General features: G+C 39.3%; 1 protein-coding gene across 1 annotated transcript in view; it reads right to left on the bottom strand.

Moving 5' to 3' along the window:
* Positions 1-8,437: 8,437 nt before the first annotated feature.
* Positions 8,438-22,580, bottom strand: part of SLC25A36 (solute carrier family 25 member 36) — a 36,018-nt gene continuing 21,875 nt past the window's right edge. The window contains exons 5-7 of the mRNA XM_067301932.1: positions 17,550-17,616; positions 13,569-13,858; positions 8,438-12,750 (exon numbers count right to left, since the gene is read on the bottom strand). Of these exons, the coding sequence (XP_067158033.1) occupies positions 12,557-12,750; positions 13,569-13,858; positions 17,550-17,616 (551 nt within the window). The 3' untranslated portion in view covers positions 8,438-12,556. The remainder of the gene's footprint in view (positions 12,751-13,568; positions 13,859-17,549; positions 17,617-22,580) is intronic.

Genomic DNA, 22,580 nt, shown 5'->3' with positions numbered 1-22,580 from the left:
CTCATCAGTTCTTTTGTAGAAAACAATTAGAAAAAAAATAACGCGAAATCAAACAATAATTGACGAACTTCAGCAAACTCTCAGTAAGGCTCTCATGGCTTAAAAACTACCTTAGTTTCAGGTTTGTTTTTTTTTTAAATTTGCTTTTGTGCTCCTCTGAAAATAGTAACTATTAGGATGGATGTTGTGTCCTTGAACTACAGTACTACCCTAATGTTCCCTGTCCAGTGGCAATTTTAGGCTTTTCTATTTGGGTAAGGCAAATAATTATTTTGTTACAGAGGCAAATAGAGATGCAACTGCACCCATGTGCTGCAGCAATTTCTACCTACAAAATCAATCAGTAATGCCAGGAAAACTACAAATGAAGATCTGCATAAGGCTGAAATGCATAAGGTAAGAACACATGCAACACTTACCATATCCTCCTTGCCTCTACTTGTTTCCCTCTGTCATATGCCAGGTTTCTAAGCTCTTTAGGACGCTCTTTTTAACATGTTTGCAGACAGCCCTGGCAGAATAGAGCTGAGCTATGCACTAATGTTCCCCCACCGCAACACAGAATTTTCTTTCTGTGGAGAACCCTTTAGTCTCCTTAAAGGGTCACCAAAATTCAGAATGCTCATCATATATCAGTCTAGAGTAACAGGACAGAAAATATTGAGGCAAGATCTTAACTCCAAGTCTTTGGAGAACCTCTGGCGCAGAGAGGGAATCTCTCCAGTCAAGATGACAGCCAAGGACTCTCCCAGGACACTGGGCACATTTTCTTTCAAAGAAGTCCAAATAAGGCAGACCATGTTCCGGCCCAAAGGAAACAGTATAGCAAATGACAGGCCCTCCTTAGCTTGAGGAGATTCAAATGCATACAGACTCTTTTCTCTTGGGAGGGACAGTCTCAACTTCCAGTGCTAAAGCAGCATTGTTGTGCAGAGAACAAATACAAAATTCTTTGGAGAAAGGAAATCAAAAAGCATGCATAGGAAGGAATATAAACTTTATGGCAAAAGACAAAACACCCTTTGGGAGCAAAACTATAATTCTGTTTCTTGTTCTCTAATTTTGCTAAAGAATTTCAGAGAAGAGAGGCAAGCAGCAGTCACTACAATACCCATCTGCCTCCTTTTCTCTCTGTTTCCTGAATTTTTTTCCTGCACAGCAATAGATGCTGAACAGGGAGACAGGAGAGAATCCTCTAGGCCAGGAATGTCCTATAGCACACTTAAAGGTGAGAAGCCTCTTGGAAGAAGTAATTTGAATCCGAGTGCTCTTTCAACCCTAGGATTTTTTGTTTAAGACAAAAGAACAGAATGACACTGCCTATGTTGTTAATGAAAGCAGCCATCATCCCTCACATTTTATTTGATATCTATTTCCAAGCCAAGCTCCTTAAGCATGGAAATGGAAAAAGGAATGCCCAAATTCAGGATCTCAATTGAGCTTCAGGCTGAGTTGCACATTCCCATCCCACTGAGGCATTAGTGGATTTCCAGTGTGCTTGGCAAAATAAAAGGTTCCGGCATTTCTGCAGTTCACCTTCCTTCAAGATTAAGCAGCAGGATGTACTAGGGTGTTTGACAGAATTTAAATGCAGTTTCACTTTATGCGCCCAAGTCATTTTTAGCTGGTAGCACTGAATGTCCAAACAGGCCCTTTCAATACCTAAATCTTCTGATCAGACAGAAGAGGGGTTAACTGTAGAACCGAAGGTCAGACTGACTTCTGCCACAACATTAGGAGGTATCTCTGGTTTTTCATAACTATGCTGTTGCTGTGGTTTCCATTTGTGTTGAATGACGTGCTTATAGCAACACCTTGTAGAGTACCCAAGACTTTTCAGTTATGTTTGTCAGTAAAATTTCAGCTTTGGTTACAGTACTGGGCATTTAGCCATCTGAAATCAATCAAGATTTTTCATAACTCTTCTCTCCAACCTGTAATGTTCAGGAACATCCTAACATCAATGCTTACACTACAAAGGAAGCTTTCCAGCATTGCTCTCTTCCCACTTACTCAGGCCTAACTCCTGGGAACCCAGGTAGCCCAGGGTCCCAGTTATGGGCTAAGACCTTCAAGAAATGGGCTCTTTTCAAGGGTGGCAGAACATCACAGTGAGACTCATCTACCTTCTGCATCTTCTTCCATCAGCTATGAGGGAACTTGGCATGAGTTAGATAGAGCTGATTTAACTGAACTCTCCATTTTGATGTGAAATGAGAGGACAAAATTCTTTTCAAATCAGCCATTAGCAGCTGCACTTTATCATTTTGACTGGTTTAATGCAAGTAACTTCAGACACAGGGAGAAGAAAAGTGCTAGCACGCTAGTGGAGTTTCTCATTTGTTAGTCTTCCAGTAAAGAGATGCTATATCCTGATGACTGGATATTGTATCATGTCATGTAGTATCACCAAGTCCATAGCACCATGCTGCAAGTTTGGTGCATGCTGAGGCCTGAATGCAGTCATCAATCATAGCCTGAGCAAGACTGCAGCATGTGCCAGTCTATTCAGTGATGCCTTCATCCAAACACATCAGCAGACAGCTAATATAGACATGCTGCACATGCGAAAGCTCTTGTCTGAGTGCTGCATACGGCAATATTTTCATTTTAGTAGAAATTTGCTCTTTGGCTTCCAAATAAAACAATATACAGTTTTGTGCCTAAACCTACTTAGTCAGAACAAGCCATTTCAAGTACGCTATTATTAAAATACTCCCTGACCTGGAGTGAGCTAGGATAGTTCTCGTTTCTTCCTTATTCAAAGCTTCACTGTGACTAATATCTCAATTTTTTCCTTTTGTCTTAACCTTAATTTCACAAGACAATGAACCAGGTTCAGTGTGGAAAAAATCATTCAGTCCTCTTATGCATCGCATACCTCATTCTTTAATGGTGACGCTGCTGATGCTCCACTCAGAGCCCGCCTTGAGCAGAGACCTCCAGACTTATTACTCAGTCACAAGAATGCTCTGTTTAGTCTGTCAGCTCAGGATATTTGTAGATGTTACTGTTAGTTTTTTGCAGTGCTGACTTTATTTTTCTTGTAGAAAAAACAACATATTTTTCAAATAATGAGACAATATTGTTTTCTGTATCCATTACCCTTTTTAACACTAAAAGTCTGCAACTCAAACAAGAAAAACTGTACAACTGCACGGTAAAAAACAAATTAGCAAGTGGATACAACTGAAATCAGGAGGAAAACTAGGCAGAAAAGTTTTCTTAGTCTTTGTAAATATTTAACACCCCATCCCCCCACTCACTTTTTCTAATCTGGCTTCAGCAAAGAGAGAAAAGCTACATCAACTGTACAAACAGGCCTGAGAATTGCTACAGCTTTATTCTGTCTCCCCTCAAAGTTACAATCTGGCATAAGGCTGAAGAGAAACTGGATCTTGGGAAAGTTTTTCTTCTGATTCCCCAAAACATGCACACTAGAAACATTGAATACAATTGAGTAAATACATACAATGAATATATAACTGAATATGGATCTCAGTTCTCAAAGCCTCATTCATCCTGGGGACTCAGATAAGCAGTTAGATACCACAGCGGCTCCCTTCTTTCCCCAGATACTGCCTCTTTGCCCGCAGCTTTCTTTAGGAGCAGATTTACAGTGCTGAGTCCCTCTGTTATTTCACCTTCAGGAAGGAAGAGCAAGCTTGGCAGTACTGCCATCACACACAGTCAATTCTCCCTCTGGATTAGGAGAGGCATCTTTTAACAGTTAGGGAGGAATGGAGCTCTATGTTTTTCCAAAGTTTGTCTTTAAGGTATTTGTGGGTTTGCTCATGTCTTTTGGTCTTTTCCAGTAAGCCAAAACCTCATGCTTTCTTCTTTTCCTTCAGTGTCACTTCATGTTTGTCATTTCTAATAAACCCATCCCTCCCAAAAATAATTCCACATCCCTTTCTGGGGGGTTAGGGGAAGGTCAGTGACAGCCCAAGTGACATTTCCAAACCCTGAGAATTACCAAATCAATGTCCCACTGAGAAATATCCCACAAGATCTGAGGACCCCTCCAGCATCCCCCTCTGCCATAAGGGAACAATATTTTATCCTGTGAAAGAAGGTGATGGGAATGAAGCGCAGTTCTGGCTAAACTGAGCTATGGGGAACCGCAAGCTCAAATGTCACCCTTGTGTGGCTTTGGCATTTCAGTGTCCGTGGTTTCAACGGCTCCTCAGCTGCTGCTGCTAGAGAGGTTATATTCCATTTACATCTAAGCTATAAAGATTTGGCAAGAGTCCTCAGTTATAACAGCTAGGGACTAGGGCAGTTAGGGACTATTCCTCTCTCTAATGGGGAAAGGTCAACATTTTGTACTGGTTTTACAATTTTTAGTATTGCAAAGAAAGCACTTTAAGTCTTTGTCCATTGCCCGAATGAATTAGGGAATAATGTCAGACCCCCCTACAAGCATAGCTCGATGGTTGTCGTTTTTCAGCATTTTCCCTCAACTAGTCTCTTAGGGAAGTGTGTGAATGATAACAGATCATTTTTGTTACAGGTAATGCAAACCACATTCCCCAGTCTTCAAACATATCCAGCATGAATCCATCTGGAGCTCCCCAAAGCTACTTGCAAGTCATTCAATCACTTGTAGTAGCTGGAAAAAAAAAATACAAACTCTATGAACTTTTACTGATAGCTAAACTTCAAAAGAGACTGAAGGGAAACAAATACCTCAAGGAATGACAGAACAAAAGCACCTGAGAATAATTTTCATGAAAGTTAGAAGTCTCAGAACAACCTCTGCTTGCCTGCCCTTAGCAGCCAGAGAGGACAAGGGAAAAACAAAAGTGTGTTTGCACATGACAGGGAACAATCACAGGATTATTCCCTGTAGGAAATAACATTTCTAGGCTCTCTGAAAAGAGTAACAACAGGATATATATCTTTGGCTATTTCCAGAAGATGAGAAAGGAAACACCTATTTCTTCCCCAGCGCACTTTGCTCCTGGATATGGGTGGAAACGGGGAATGCCCAGGGAAATCCATGTCACGGTGTCTGACAACTCCCTGCAGAGGTGTCCCACCTCTGGGAAGAGGGATTCACGCTTACTGCTAACATAGCTGTATTCTCAGCATTCACTTCCTCTTTCTATCCCCAAGGTTAAGCCAGAGAAACTGAGGACACACAAACTGTTCCTGTCAACATAAGATCAGCAAATTTCAGTCCCAGCCTAAGTTAACTGAGGTGGACTTACACAGGGATTTCCTTGGCTCCTTGGGTGCTCAATGAGCAAGCAACATGTTCTTTCCTAACACTGCAGTGTACAAAATAGCGTTGTTCCTTGCAGACACTGACAAACTGTAGCACTTGCAGAAAAGCAACGCATAAGAGATCTGGAAAAATTCAGATCAGCAAGGACATACACACATTGCTCAGTTAAAGAAAAAAAAGCACAAACAGCTTAAAGGTAGATGTGTGAAGGGGATGTTAAAAAGATTAATTTGGAGGTTTGGCTGATTTTAAGGGAGACTGACAAGGGAAAAAAAGTGAGATCAGCCCTAGTTCATCTTTTCTACAAATCCTCCTGAAAGAAGCCACTCCCACTCCGCAAGCAGGGGGAGATTAGTAATAAACAGTGAGCCCAATCACTGTCAAACATGCAGAAGAGATCATTTGGTTAGTAAATGCAGCCTCTGCTATCAGAGCAACCAGATCATGTATCCGTTTTCCACGCTGTTCAGGTACTCTTTCAAAACTGACTTCTTTCCCCACTGCTCTCACTACTATTGAAAATTGTTTGGCAGTCAGTAAAAGCTCTCCTATTTCCAAGCTAGCTATAACAGCCAGCACGTAGTTCTTCATTTTGTAGCAGCAGGGTTTTGTAACTTAATGTTTCCTTCCCATGGCATTTATCGCTCTAAGACTTTTATGGAAGACTCTTTCCCAAGGGATTACCACAGGGTAAACCAGAGCTTTATGCTCCCTGGGAGGATACACACACACACACCCCTTTCCCTGATCATTTTTGTTACTCTTCTCTGAATGCCTTAACTGTGCCTAGTATTGCAGACCAGCTCAGCCCAAGATTCACACAGTGCCAGTCATGCTTCCCAAGCACTGGCAATGTCTTCCTTAGCATCCTAGGATTTCCTTCCCCCCTGCCCCCCCATAGTCAATCCAACAATGATGACTGATTTGCCTATATCCCGGATCTCTTCTGTGCTTTCCACCTGAGGAAAGGATATTCCTAGTTTATAGCAACAGTTTTCATCAGTAATCTGTAACTGATCAATGGTGCATTTTTCACTGTTAAAGTTTATCCCACTTAGTCAGGCACAGCAATCATCCACTTTTCCTTTATCACATTCCAAACCTAGAGTGTACCGCCAACTCTTGCAAATTAATTACCCACAAATCACATGAATAGTCCAACTTTTTCTGCCAACACCACTGACAAAGTTTAAATACAATACCAAGATCAGCTCTTGACAAAGTCTTTCAGAGGTCATCAAACACTTAACAGTATTGACCCCCAGTTCAACAGTTCTTTACAAAGTCTCCTCTGTAGCCATGGTCTTACCCTTGTTGTAATAATCTAGAGATTTCCTTTGTGGCTCCACATCAGCTAATTCCACAAAATCCGTATGAATTGGGTCTCCTGCATTTCCTTCATCTAAAATACAGATGATCAGATAGTCGTCAGCTTATTTTGGCATGATCAACTTTTGCTTACCAATTTCAGCCTACTGTCCATTTACCTTTGTCTGTAACATACTTTGTAGGAGAGGGGAAAAACAGAGCTCTGCTTACTACAGGTGCATGAGCCTGTAGTTGCCTCATTTAATTTTGTTCCCTCTAAAATACTGATACTACATTTAGTCTCTAATTACAGTTACACTCCTAAATTATTGGCATCCTTAAAGTATTTTCTGCCAGAGCTGCAGTTCACATACCTGTTCTTTCAGTTTTTGATGTGTTATCAAGTCTGTCAGAATGGACTACTTTAAGCTTCATTTATACTCCAGATGTAGTAACTTCAACATTTACGTCCTCAGCCCCTTCCCAGATGTCTGCTGCCAGAACAGGATTAGGAAGAGCCACCGACTTCTAACAACCATAGTTAAGGGAGGGAATACTCCCTTACATAGAAATCTACCTAAAATTAGCAATAAATTTTACCACCTGGAGCTCTTCAAAAGCTCTTAGTTACTTCACTCAGTTCTATAATGACCAGGTATCTCCGCTTTAGTGAAACCAGCCTTAGAACATCCCTTGCAATATTCCATCTACAAAAAAAGAGGTTCTTCCTCTTCAGTATGTTTTCCACTGTTAATAGTGCTTTGTTTACATCAATTTGTTCATGAGAATTATAGATTCCTGTCCTGGCATTTCCTGCCTTTGACAGAAGCTGTGCAAGGAGATAATGATGCTCTGAGTCAGCACAAAGCATGTGTGCCAGCAACAGTGCATAAAGGACTAGAGGAGTATTTGTCTTTGGAAATACCTTTTTTTTTTTTTTTTAATTTATTTTGCTCAAGGGTGCATTATCAAATTCAAGGGCTTTCTTTTGTAAAAAAGATCATTGAATAAACCTCACATGCTTTTAGGTTTATGTCAGTCTGCACAGCTGCATTAATTGAGGTATAGGTTGTTATTAAGACTAGTCTGCTTTCACTTACATACATGGAAGCTAGAACATGCAACATGGAGAGCAAGCTGGGTCAACCACCATTATCAGTGACCAAATCCCCCCCCCACACACAACCAAAAAACAACCTCCCCCAAAAAACCCCCCACAGATGTGCTGCTTTAATACAAGCTTTGGATATTTCTGAATGGCTCAAAGACTCAAATCAGACATTAGGCCCAGCTCCTTATTAAAGGATTCAGTTTCAGAACATGCTCTCAAGGAAGAAACATCAGATAGCCCCAAACAAAATCTAGATATATTTGCAGAATGCTGACTCACGTTTGGGATTTGTGAGAAGTTCTGAGCAGAAATTGTGGGTCAAATAGCTACTGTTAAAAAAGAAAGGATATTTAAGAATGTTTCAGATTCAAGGACACAGTTATACCTGCTCCTGTAATCAAGTCTGAGCATTTTAAGGAATTACAGCCCTTCTTTTTCAGCAATGGTTTGTACCAGCTGGCATTTTAAATGGGCATAAGTGTTCTGATCATCAGTTACTGAATCTCGGCTGAAGGTCAGTAACACTCAGTTGTGCAGAATTAACTGTTTACAGTATTCAAATCCAACTGCAAGAAACATATCTGACTTAAGTCATCCATGAAAGCCAAACAAGAACATATTATACATAAAATACAGAAAACATTTTCAGCTACTTTAAAATGGCACACGATAAAAACATTCACAGGGATCTCCTAATGAATTGCTTATTTTTAATCACAACTGTCCAGGCACTGGTATATCAATAATAAAAAAGGTTAAAAAATAATGTACAGTTTAGGACAGACTGCAACATTTGAATAGAAGCACATAATTTTAATTTGCTTTTAAGTTTAAAACAATCCAAACAAAAAGGTTGCTATATAAATACAGAGTAAATGCACATAGTTTACAGCCAACTACATGTATGCAAGAATAATAGCAAACCTCACATACACATTAAAGTATTCTCAAACTGTCATTTGTGAGTGTTTAGCTATGACTCCTAGAGTATAATTATGTTCACATATGCAGGGTAGGCAGACTCTCTTAAATAGAAGAAATGAAAATTTACGTGACCAAGTCTTTACAGACAGAAAATTAAAAAAAAAAAGTTATGTTTACCGAGGCACACTTCAGTGTTCAGCTTGTTTTCTGAATTTAAACATAGCTTAAACAGGAAGCAACATTTAGAAAGGATCTCCAATCTTTTTCTCTGGAAGCATTCTTTTAAAACGCTACACTGAGGAATGTTAAAAAGGTAATTATAAAGAACAAAAACAGTATAGCAGAAGTTTTCATTACCAAACACCTCGATTAGAAAGGAAATGTATGGAGTGCATTATGTAAACAGGGAACTATATAGGTGCAATGTCAATATACAAGTGGAGAGACTGTTTCAGTTGTTTGCAATTAAAATAACCCCAAAAAATCTCTATAAACCCTTAGTGTAAACCTGCTTAAAACAGCATACGCTAGCAGATGAGAAATGCAGAGAGCAAGGTCTGGCACGCTGCGATGTCCAGGACTCACCAGTTTTCCCGCAGCACTGCCGGCGCTGCCCAGGAACAGGGGCTGCAGCACCCAACTGCGCCCCCGCGGCGGCTTTTCATGCCCTGGCATCCTCCCCTGCCTTGTCACCCCAAGATGCTACAGGTCCTTCAGGGACATCCCGTGGTGGCACACATGCAATCTCTGATCTGGGCATGCTCCAGTGCCATCTTTTGACTGATGCAGAAAACTGCAGTCTTGCACAGTTTAACTGGTTGCCAAGTTAAAATTAACAGCTTGCAATGATATTTATCTAAGCAAAGGACATGTGGAAAGAAACTCATTGCTGAAAACAGCTTTGGACATCCGAGGCTTTTGCCTCTGTAGCCGAGAGTGACATAAGCACTACATGAAAATACAAAGTGAGATGACCATCTAAGTTACAAGGAAGTTTAAATGTACTCTTTCAGTTTTGTAGTTAAGGATGTCACTGAATGTAGCATCTTCTTATTCCCTTTAAGATTATAATAAATATCAGGAAAGTTTTATAAATAATTTAAAGATCTTTGGGAAATATTTCAGAAGTAACTTTGTACTAGTAGTTTAAAAATAAGAAAAAATCCCCCCAAACTGTGGGCTTATGTTTTGTTACATAAAGCAAACAAACCAAAAAGAATAATCACCCCTGGAGTTTAAAACATTGTCTAAACCCCCATTAAAAAAAGTGGAACAAAAAGCTGATTGTCTCTTTTTGTCTGTTAACAAGGACAGCTGGGTATAGGAGTTAACATTTTCCTCCTTAAAACTTTATTTTGAAAGTGATTGCAGGGAGCCTGTCCTCACCCAGACAAGGCGCACACATGGTACCCACCCAGCAAGTTAATGGAGGAGATGTACATGCAACTATGGGGGAGTAGATCCACGAAACAAAGGAGAGTAACTCTAACGAAACCTAGGCTAATCCAAATATCAACTGTATTCATGAACTCCCAACACTGAATATGGTCTCCTGCATTTTCTTGCCAACTGGAAATTTAGTTATCACTGAACCACCTGGATACCCAAAGAGGAATCCACTTTCTGCAAAACAAAGATTCCAGTGAGTAGCTATTCCTGCACTTAGTTACCTGAAAAATGGTACCACAGCAAGACCTAAAAAGCCAGAGTCATGAATAATACAAAATACTGCAGATTTTTTCTTGGAGATATCATTAGAAAAAAGCCCATTTTAGAAGATACATTAAGTACTCCCCTTGCTTGTTTAAAATAGCGACCATGTTCATCTCTGGGCAAATCAGACCATGGTATCCCTTTTTCTTTAAAAGGGTAAGATGACACTTTCCAAAGACAAGTCAACCCAGCCAAGTCTGCACTACAGTGGCACTACAGTGGGCACTGTGCACTCTGTAGGTGGCTCTTAGAGGCATGAGCAGTTAGTACAGAAAATTACATAGAGCAGTGAAATATTTTGACATAGTGTGGAGGACATGATGGTATCAAAATAACAAAACAAATGAAAAACCAGACCGATTGGTTTGTAAGCTTTGAGCCTTCACACATGACCTACAGAACTACTGCAAGAGATCCTATCTCCTATGGCATGTAATGCTTTATCCTGCACAGCCTACATGGAAACCAAACCACATGCTTTGTTTTAAACACAACTGCATGTACTGAACGCAGGTTTGGGCTATAGAAAACCAGCAAGAGGAAGAAAACTCACAAGCCAGAAGAAGGCCACAAAGTGCATAAGGAGTCATTCAGAAGATAAAGCCATTGCACACAATGCACAGCTAAGTATACTGAAGTACCACACTGGAAGAGTTGGCTATACGGTTCTGTCATACCAGTGTAGAAGCATTTATGCTTAGAAAGCTATTGCCCCTGATTTATAATGGTCACCTTCCTCATAAGGACCATGGATGCAGTTTTAGAAGTAGTCAAGGTGCAGATGAAAGGTTTGTTTACAAAACTATATAAGTTCTTGTAACATTAAACCTATGATTCTGACATTCCAACTGTATGGTTTTGGAAAACCCTGTAAGTTATGACAGAAGAAACTAGCTAAGTCTTGGTGCTAAATGCAGCACTATTTTGTCAGTAGTTTATAGAGCAATGAAGAACAATGCCTGAATATTCAAGACAATTTAGAGGACAAGGTTACACTGTCAGCTGCAGTTCTGCACACAGGCTCAAGGTGGAACAAGTGATACAGCAATTTTAAGGGGAATGCTTACGAAAAAATTCTCTATTACAATTTTTGCCATCATCTGAACAGAGGCTGGCTGCACTGAAAAGCCCTCTCTCAACTCCAACAACATTTTTTGCTTTCTGGTTGTCTTAGCCATGGTGATATGCGTTCTTTCTCTGTACACCAAGGCAGGTATTTGTAAGCTAGGTCAGACTTTGCAAGAAGTAGTTTCAGGATAATACAGCTTATTCTTAGGTAGCATGAAACTGTATTTAAGCGAATCCTGTCTTCACAAATGGTAGGCTGGACTAGTTAGGATTTATCATTACACTGAAAATCCCTAAAGATACTATCAAACAACACTTAGCACATTCTTCCTTAGTCGCATGAGTGACCTGACAAGTTGGCAAAGAGAACTGATGATATCAGAGAATGTTCTGCGGGTCTCTTGCTTCTAAAAAAGGAAGCAAAGTTTTTGTTTTTGTTTTTTTTTTGGGGGGGGGGAGAGATGATGCAGCAGAACTAGGAATCCACAAACACCAATATTAAGAGATTGATAACCTGAGGAGTTCAGCAATTAGATCTTCTCTCCTACTAACCTACAACACTGCTCAACCTTCGAAGGTGGGGGGGGGAGGGGAAACCACCTTTTGTAGTGAGGAAGTATTTCAATTCTGGGTCCCTGCACCATGTTTTACTTTGAGGTAGCAACACGAAAAAGCTACACATGCTGACTACTACCTCAGTCTCTATATGCATCTTCAGAGCAAGTGAACGGAAGTTTCATGTGTATGGAAAGGTATGAGTATGTAGTCTGATCTTCCCCATTCTTCCAACAGGTTACTGTGCAGTAAAACAGAACAGAAAAGTGCACTGAAGAGCAATCACTTAGAGAAGGGAATAGGGCTGCCCCAGGATATATGTTATATCCCCTTGCTCACCCATCAGGTCTCTGAAGCTGACTGAATGGCCTTGTCTAAATTAAGAGATGTAAAGAAAATGCAATTCTGAATTAAGAGGTGTATAAAGGCATTCCCTAAGGGGCAGCCCCCATTTATCACATTGCCAAGAGACCATACAATAAGGCAGCACAATGATTCATAGTTGCCCACAATCAATCTTCTATTTTGTCCATAGCTGCATGTTCCTGATACAATTTTCCTTTTGCCCGCGACACTGGCATAGACATTTGGTGGTCCACTCCAGTCTTTCTGTCTTCCACCTTCCTCTAGAAAGCCTTGTGACACTGCTATCCATCCAGCAGGTAGACTACCACTTCATAGGTTGACATCATGATAGCCGTGTTTGGAATCTGTCTGATCAGATGTGTAGTTAAGCCTCGGTAGAGGGCTCCATACCCTTCTTCTCGCACAAGCAAAGATAGTGTCTGGAAGAAAGATCTGTATTTTGTTCCCTCTTCTCTTAGCCTTGTTCGTACAACCTCTGTATAAAGAAAACCACATGTGGTTATGTTCACCACAACTTTTTGTTTTCCAGGAACCAGTTAATGAATTAAAAAAAACAAAACAAAAAAAACACACACACAGAAGGCAACCACTCTCCCTCCTCAAGTTCTCAATATCAGAAAGCTTCAGAAAAACTTCAAATATCAAAATAAAAAAGGAGGAAGACTGATGGGCAAACCAAGCATCTAGAAGAGCAAAACAAGTTAAATGTTTAGCTAATGCCAGATATCTAGCCAAACAAGCGAAGTTCGTTTGCTTAGTTAACATCCAGAAGACCACCAATGTCCAGGCTCATGTTTTAGCTTGGAAATTGCCACCAGTGAAGTATTCAATCCACTAACAAACTCAAGAATATATACAACTACTTTACTGGAAAATTAAGTGCAACTGAAAACCAAACAAGACAGCATCATGAAGAGCGATATGTTAGCAAGTACTGACTTGCCTATTTTCTTAGAAGGAGGATATGAACTCGCTGATGAGTGTAGAGAGAAAATTCCAAGTGAAAGACTACTGTACCCCTAAGTATTTCTGGCCAGACTCTGGTAAGTTCTTTGTGAGTGCTAGGGAAGCAAACACCTAAAAGGGGCCATGCTAAATATCCATTTAAAAGTATCTTCCACTTTTATTTCTGAACACTACGAACTCCTGTTGACTTGCTGAATCAAAAGTAAGGAGCAGACAAAGAAATAGCTCTTTATGAGCTCTTGAGCCAGTGAACCAAGAGTTTGCTAGAAATCACTGAAAAGACTCCTGTTGACTGCTTTGATTCAGGCCCTCAGACATCCCACTTACCATGGGGATATGCTATTGATGTTGCACAAGTTTTGGAAGTGGCAGCAGCCATCATCATTCCAACAAAGTCCGAAGCTTCCTTCGATGATTCATCCTCACTGTCCATGGCAGAAGCAGTTTTATATTCCAGTAGTTTTCGCTTAATACTCTCATAAATAACAAAATGAATAACAGTCTCAGATATGCCTGCATATGATGCTGACATTCCTCTGTAAAAGCCTTTAATACCATCTGATCGATAAACTTTCTGGACACATTCAAAAGCACTCATTCGCCTTTCTCCACGATTCCTGAAAAGAGAAGAACAAAACAGACATGAAGCTGGTGCAGTTAGAGACTGAAAGATAATTAAGCAGAGAGTTCCTTGAGTGACACAGGGACTTAGGAAACATCTCACACTGATATCCAGGGGCTCCAGTTCAGATATACTTAAGAATACAGAACTTGAAGTGAAGGTCCCAAAGGCCTTCAGCACTAGACATCAGTAAGCATTTTGCTTTATCCAAGCCAAAGGTTATGTGGTAACTAAAGAAATGGACACCATAAGTAGTTGTCAAACACCTCCAGGTCTGTTCAAATCTTTTAGAACTGTGGACCAAATTGCCTGAAAACTGACAAGTGAATCATAAAAGTTCGTGGGGGGTACTTTCTTTTGCATATAGAGATTAGGTATGTGTCCCTCCCCTCCCCCCCAATTTTGCCTTAAACAGCTCCTATAGCATGGCAATTACACATTCTATTCTAGAAGTACAGGTCTTGCAATATGGCCTTTAGGATTACATGGCTATAAGGCACACAAACAAAGGGGTAGCTACGAGTTCAAGCATCATGCCTCACACGCCACCACAGCTCTTAGTGAAGAGCTAGTAGGTCTGGAGTGAAGAAGGCACACCAACCAATATAACCAAAGTAGCTTTTATTTGATCCTACTAAACCACAGCTGATGTCAAGGAATATATTCACTAGGTTTTCTCCCTCCATGAGCCATGCTCATTTCGCATATGTGAAGAATATTAAAATCTTAATCCACAGCCTCTTGCTTTTTACCTTCTGATGTCAATGAAATGAACATCAAAAACCAGATTAAGTTACACTAGACACTATCAACCAATATATACGTGGGCACTGTACATCTTGAAATACTTAACACTAACAACTGCACAAAACTACTATGACACTGCATAAAGCGTGCTTCATTGCAGCAGTGAGGGCAGCCACTTGAAGCACCTGGATTCTGCCAGCAGAGGTCCCCTGTCTGAGCGAGGAAGCTGCATGGAATAAAACAGTAACTATCTTTATGAGAAGCTATCATAGATTATACAGATAAAAAGCAAAACAGACAGCAGCAGTACCACTGTGCAAGTAGTGAGGCATCACTAGATGGCAGTATTTAAAGCTTGATGGTTTTAATCTGCCATGTCAGACAGCAGCGAAACAAAGTACAGAGCACAATTAAGAGTCTGTTGTTTTAGAGGAAAGAAAAGAGTAGACAAACATGTACACATAGCCACAAATCAGATCTGGACTGAGCTAAGCTACTGATGCTGCAGAGGAGCAGACACCACCACTGACGCGACAAGAGAACGGAGCAGAAGCACAACTGCGAAGAGAAGCAGCGGGATCTACGGCTGCAGCTCCTGAGGACACCTCCAGTCCACACATCCCATATGAGGGGACACCCACACAGACTGCTTTAAGAAGTTGCTCTTTTGATATGCAAGATGCACTGTGTCGCCTTAGAAGCCCAAAGCAATTTCACCTTGGGAACAAAACTCTCCTTCCAGGCCTTACTGGGATCCGTGGAAGTCTTAAGAACTTCAGCAGAAACAGGATCAGGCCACAACAATCCCCTATGCTAAGTGTTTTCTGCCTCTAATGACAACTAGAAGAGCTGAAAATGCAGTATGCCTGAAAATGCAGTATGTAGAAGTAGTGCTGGCTTAGCCCATATTACTGCTTTGTCCTGCACTCAAAGACAGAAAATGCCTCCTTTTGCCAGTCTCCCACAGGAACAAGGGGCTTGATGCTGTGTACAGGAGTAACGCGCACATGAATTCCATCACTTTCCCTCAGCCATATGGTTTAAGCAAACTGATGAATGGGAAAAGGCTAAGAAGCATAAGACACTATCAGGCTGCACACACCAAAGAGACCCTGTTGCCATGAAATCACCCCAATCGCATGGTGGCATCACAAGAAGTCTCATGATAAAACTAGTTCTGGGATGTATTTACTGTCATCTTGCAACTGAACATACTTGCTAAGAGAAAGACTGCTAGTATGCACATTAGTAGAAAAAGTCCAACAGAACCCCAAAATAGGCATTTTGGGGAGTTAGTGTTTCAGAATAATTGGCAGTTTGTAACAAGACAGTAGTGTCCAGTACAGCAATTGTCTTACAATCCACCCCATATTTAAACAGTATTTACCTGGAATTAAAAAGCATACCAATTAGCTGTTCCACTCAGATGGTGTTTTCTTTTACATTATGTATAATTAGGACCTCTAATATTTTGAACTAGTTTAATATATTTCTGTATTGCTTTTAACTAAAGTTTCAATTGCAGGTTCTACAACCAAAAGCAGCTTCCAATGACAAACTGACTATTTTTTGATTTAATGACATTTTGATGCCCTGTTACTCCTTGCGATATACACTGTCATGACTTGGATTTATGAGAGCCAAGACAGTAAAATAGTTAAATTCCACACAACATCTACAGTTGTTAAACAATAGATCAGAACCACTTAGCAGTTACCTATTCCCAAAACAAACACTACCACACGAACAAAACCTTACACTGTTGTGGCACACGCTAGCAAAAGGAGCACTTCCACTGTCAAGACTACAGAAATTTCAAGTGTATATTGGGGCTTATGTTCAGTACATTTCAATCTTCTTTACATCATCATCAATTAGTACATTCCACCGTAGCAACCTTCAGAGACTCTTTTAAAAGGGAGGAATTAAGCTGATTTCTTGAAAATTTTGTACTTAGTTTTTAGACTCTTATTCTACTGAACTCTTAAAACAGAAGGATAAGATTATAAATTAGGATTTTTTTTTCCCAAAAGATGAATCCTATCTGACAGAACAAAGTCACTGAGATGATTTTGTGAAGGGGAGAAAAAAGAACAAACCCCCCATTATCACAGAGATATGTATCACACAAGAAAGTTTGATTTTCTGGGCTGATGTTCTCACATTTCACTACTAGAAATAGGAACAGGTTAGCTATAAAGCAGTGGATGAAGGATGGATGAAGTAGTCTGATACTGTACACCAAGTTTTTAGAAAGAAGGTCTATAAAAGTGAACAAGACAGGTTCACTGAGATACTATACTGAGCCTCCCTACAGTTTTAAATAAAGCTCTTCTTCCCTGACTATTTGCATAAAATAATTATACTCCATTACAAGGTCTGTAAGAATAAACACTTTTCATAATTGATTTTGTAATGAATCCAGACAACTTCTACTGACTATCCTATATTAGGACAATTTCTATGTCTGGATCAATGAGAATCATGTTTTTACAGAATAGAGCTCATAAGTGAAAGAAACGAAAAACAGTATGTTTCAGACATTTCTCTGAATTTTTGCTAAAATGCTAACATCCTTATTTTAGGGATTTTTAGGGCAACAACTTAAAACAATGGAAATTAGTGTTTTGTCAATCATGTATTAATGTATAAAAATAAATATGAGACTTAACTTCGTCATTCACTCAGAATTTGTTGGCCAGAGACTACTGCAATACCTCAGACATGCCTTAATAACATGGAGAGATTAAAATACAGAGAACAATGATAGTGTAACTTGTAGAGAGATCAGTACCAGCTTTGTAACTTGAGATGCTGACTATTAAAAGAAACATTCCATCTTGAGATGCAGAGCAAATTCACAGCATCACTCTAAGCAAAGACTTACTATGGCAGAAAGATTTCTAGTTGTCACTAGTAAGTTCTCATAACATTCTTACCTTGCATCAAGCTGTAATCGTGTCTTTACTAGCCAAATGGGATTGGTTGTTGTGATTGCAGTAAAACCTAAACAAACATTTAAAAATAAAAGTTAGATGTGATAGCATCATAAAAGCAACTGCACCTAAGTTGAAACGCACACAGCAAGGTACAGTTGAGCAAAAACTCAGACTATACTGATTTTTAGAAAGTACCCGTTGTAGCCCTTTACTGGTATTTCAAGAATCCATACAGCCAATAAACATTTAGTTTAAAAAAAATTTACATTAATATTTTGAAAGTTTGATTCTTAGCAAGAGATTCCCCATATAAAATAAGCCCAATTGTGTGCATTTCCCTGCCTGTCCACTCATACCAACCCTGTTTTTGACACCATAGAACAGCAGAGCTATCTAGACTAGTGTTAGCCAATTAGTTCGGAAACATTTCAAAAAGAGCATGTTGCCAATACAGCTATAGCAATTCAAGATAGAAAACATTGTGTCAATTTAATTTTCTACCTGAAATACAATCCGAGTTTAAAAGCATGCAAACTGAATAAATACTACTTTTGGTGTAGTTAAAAGGCATATATTACTGTCAATTAAGAGATTTTTTTAATACTTAAGTATAAGGAGCAGTTAAATTTGAAAGCTAGTATTTTATTTAGTATTCAAAGCAAAGATTGTTGGTTGGCCCAGGAATATTTATACAAGCGTATGAGCGTTTAAATTGTTAAAATAAATAGTATGGCTTCTAACTATCCAGACAGACAGCAACTATCTGGGCTTGCATCAGGGCTAAGTGTTAAAGCTATGATTTTCAGTCCACTAAAGAAAAAAGGAAGAAAAAGAAAAAAGGAAATAAATTCAAAAAAAAAGAAAAAAAGAAGTAAGAACCACTCTTACTTCTATACAACTGTGGAGAGAAAAATAGCAGAGTGAAAGGCAGCTCTGGAAAAAAATAAAATAAAAAATAAAAAACATCTAGAGTTGTAATACCACACATGCACCGTTAATGAGGTGACATGTTTGCAGGAGGGAAAAGGGAAAGGGAAGAACTGGAACATGGCCAGGCAAGAGATGGTAAATTTAGACACTCTGCGCTTCCTAAGTGACACACATCACTTGTATATCACTATGAAGACATGCTGCCCTCCTGCAAGGGAATGGACTGGGGTTGAGGGAAAGCAACAGACTGTCGTGTTCAGTGCATTATCTGGTGCACAATACTTATACAAAGAAGAGGCTGTTGATAAGCTTGTTTATAGAGATCGTTAACAGCTTACATAAATATAAATATTTATTTAGCAGAACTGCTTGCATACTGGTTACTTCTGTTCAATCACAATCTATGTTTACATTGTACACAAATGACTGCAATACTCAGAGAGAAATGCCAGAGGATCTTAACTGTTTTAAGGTTAGGTACCCCCTCAAAGCCTTAAAAATAGGTCATTAGGATTGCCAGTTACAGTTCTAAAGACAAACTATGACTACCTGTAAGGTTAAGCAGCTACTAAGATTTGACTGTATTTGTGTCAAAATAGCAAAAATAACCCTTACCAATTTCATTAATCTTTGATTAAAGAAATAGGTTTTTAAACTGACTCCAACTCTCAACTGAATAACTTCATGTGAAGTCACTCACTGGGTAGATCATAAACAGAAAGTTAAACTTTTTTTGAAAGAGACATTACTTGTTTTTCTATGTCTGGGCACATATGATTAAGAGTGAAATCTGAACAAGCCAAAAGCAGTAGTGTTTTGTATCCACACTGCATGTAGGTGAACGACTATGCAAAAGCTCAAAGCAACAGGGAACTACTTTTCCTTAGCAAGACACAGGGTGTCTTAAAACATCACATCTGCAGAAAAGGTTCTGCAGTTCAGCTGGCTGGAGCCCTTCTCACATGGCAGTTTATGCCATAGAGACTCCGCCAGCTCCAGCAGCACTCAACCCGCGCTGCGCTAAGCGAATGGAAGCTTTCTTGCATTTTAACATTTCTTTATCCTAGCACTAACAAAGCTTCAAGTTTCTTTCTACACTCCAAAACAGAACATTTTCAGATGTATATTGCAGTAAAATGCAATACATGCAGGATTGCAACAAATACATTGACATAAAGTGGGGGAAAAATAACTTCTTCCTACCAGGCGCTGTCCAGAGAAGACCTCTCCCTCAAGAAACAAAAATAGTTCTAAAGTCCTTCCTACTCTTTAATCACTTTTCTACAAATGTTTTAATGAGTCAGCCTACAAGACAAAAAAGTCATTTGCATTCCTATATAACTTTTAATTTACATGTCTCTGGAATTTTGTTATTGCTAAACTACATTTTATAGCACTACTTCTCTGCTCAGCCCCTTCTCCTCCCTATTTGGCACAAAGACTTGGTCTCTGTAGATCCTAAACCCATAACAGAAAATATATAGTTGAGACCAGAGGCAACATCCGAGTTGCAGTAGTGACTACTTTTTCCCAGAGCAAAAGCAGGATATTTCTGGGCAGAAAGGGGTATATTGGAATTTGCCAGCAAGTGCTGGTTGGCACAGGACACAGCTGTGCCCCGTTCCATCTAAACTTGCACTCCCTGGGCTGCTCCAAGCATTATTTAAGCACAGCACTCCTAACAGCAGGATCAAGACTTCACAACATAGCTAGTTTTTTTCCTTAGGGCTGTTTTAAGCCTAAATAGCGCAACAGTTTGGACCAAAGCTTTCAAATCAAAGAGTCTTCAATAATTCAGGTGTCCAAGATGAGATCACCACAGCTCAATTCTTATACGTAATACAGTTAGTGCAACAAACAAAATACATTAAGAGTTGAGCGATGCTGACCTCAAGGAAGACACTCAAACAGAAAACCAGAATTTTGGGATCTCTTTGATAGGATAAGCTTTCTTTTTAAAGAGAAAATTTGTAGCAAAATTACTGGTTAAAAGAAAATAAGGGAGAGGGGCTTTCAGCTATTGCTATGAAGGTCTATGTCTCTCTATCCCAGCTTTTCCCCCTGCTGCCATGTTTATCTCAACCTGATCTTTATAACACAATGTTTATTAGTGTGTTGTATCCTCAGGAAAGATTTAAGACTGCAGATTGATTAGGAGTGCAGATCAATCTGACAATACCAGAAGTTCCTCTACTTGTCTCTAGATTCTAGTTCCCTCTACAAAATTGTATTTAAGTTTCAGATAGAAAGAATTCTCAATCTGTTGAGCTATACCAGCTAATGACAGGTAAGATCCCAGGTATTCCTATTGTGCATCACATTTCAAAGATTAGTTTTTTAATCCGTAAGCCAATGTAATTGATACAGACACATATGAATATGGAATGTTGAATTAGAAATCCAAAGTAGTAAATTAAAAACAAACTAAAAGAGAAAACGGAAAGAGACAGAAAGAAGGTTGTCTACATTTGAAAAAAAGAAAAACAAAAGTTTTGAAACAATGCGACACCACAGAATATCAGCTGCAGCATTTTAAAGGCAGCTCTGGGACACTGAAAAAATAGAGGCCTGGTTTAGCCCAGTAAGGGACCTTCAATTAGCCAACAGAGCTAAATAAAAGCAGCAGCCATCAGTGAAAGGTATTTTCCACCTTTCCCTGAACTGCACTGAAAAAATTAACTCTTGAACAGAGTTAAGGAGAAGTGATGTCTTTGCACAACGCACATAATTTGTTCAAGGTAATGAAAGTGAATTCCCCATATGTTGTTTAATAGATATTACAAACCCAACGTGTGGTTCTTACACTAGAGGCTGCAAGAGACGCTCAGTTCAGTACTCACGAGGTTTAAGTTAGTCCATATTTCTGCAGGAAGTGACCTGCGGATGGGGAGCATGAGATGACACGATCTCACTCTTTTCACGGGAGAAATGTACAGTAAATGCCTAAAATAGACACAGGCTTTTCTGTATCATAACAACAAGCAGTGACCTCATCAGACACATGTGTACAAATCGAATCCCATTGGAAGGATTTGTGAATCAATATTGTGAGATCTAACTTTTTTCAGGTAAAAGTTTAGGAAAAAAGAAAGAAAAAATAATCAGAACAGGCCACAGATATTAAAATAGTTGTGTAAAATGCATTGAGTACTGAAATTTCTGCCCATTTGCAGCAGTTCAATTTTATAGCTCAATACTTACCTATAAATCAGATTTACAAATGAACTCTCCTCCTTTCCCACCCTCCCTCCCCAAAAATATAATTAAAAAAAGAATGCTAACCTTGTCAAAGGACTGAAAGTGCAGTCAGATGCCTTATGAAATCAAGCTTTCTAGTATCAGTAGTAAGTGAACTAAGTACTCTTTTTATTTGGTATGTGTCAAGTTAACTGTGTATATACTACTGACAAGTTTAAAAAGCATGGTGTCTCTGTAGAGTGGTCCCAAATTAAAGTCTACACTTGGGTTGGTTTGCCAGTTGGAGCTCCAGAAAGACTGGTATACTATAATAGGCAAAATAGTTTTATAGTGACAGATTTCCAACTACACTGTCTGAATAAGGCTATGAATCATTAAAAAAAGGAGGCAAACTAGAAAGCCATACAGGAATCAAGCACCTCATTTAGGTCTCCATGAGAGTTTTTACCCTTTGTTGAGGCAAAAGAGGTTAAGTGTAACAAGAAGGCAGAGTTTATAGCAAATCTAGAGAATTCAGCATAACTTTGGAGTGTGCAGAGATAAACTGTCTTCACACAGGCAAACATTCTCATTCTCCTTGTTGCAGAACACTTTAGATATATTCCTTGTCCAAGTTTGCAAAAAAAGAATCATGTGATATGCTAGATGGTAAGTGAAAAGTGTTGCTGAGTAATCTTCATGCTGATACATGGGTATTTTAAAGAATGAAGGTGGTGTGAATTATATGCTGGAAGCTAGCACACAGCTAAGGGAATTGCATTAATTTCTAATTGCATAAGGCATCAGTTACTAACATAGCATAATTGATCCTCCTCAGGATAAAAAACTAAAAATTGCAATAAAACAAAAAAGTATGCTTTATCTTGAGAAGGAAGAATCAGGCCTAAGAGCAAAAAAAAGGCT

Source organism: Apteryx mantelli, chromosome 9 (assembly GCF_036417845.1).
Source record: "Apteryx mantelli isolate bAptMan1 chromosome 9, bAptMan1.hap1, whole genome shotgun sequence".
Lineage (NCBI taxonomy): Eukaryota > Metazoa > Chordata > Aves > Apterygiformes > Apterygidae > Apteryx > Apteryx mantelli.
This window is presented reverse-complemented; position numbering and strand designations above follow the sequence as displayed.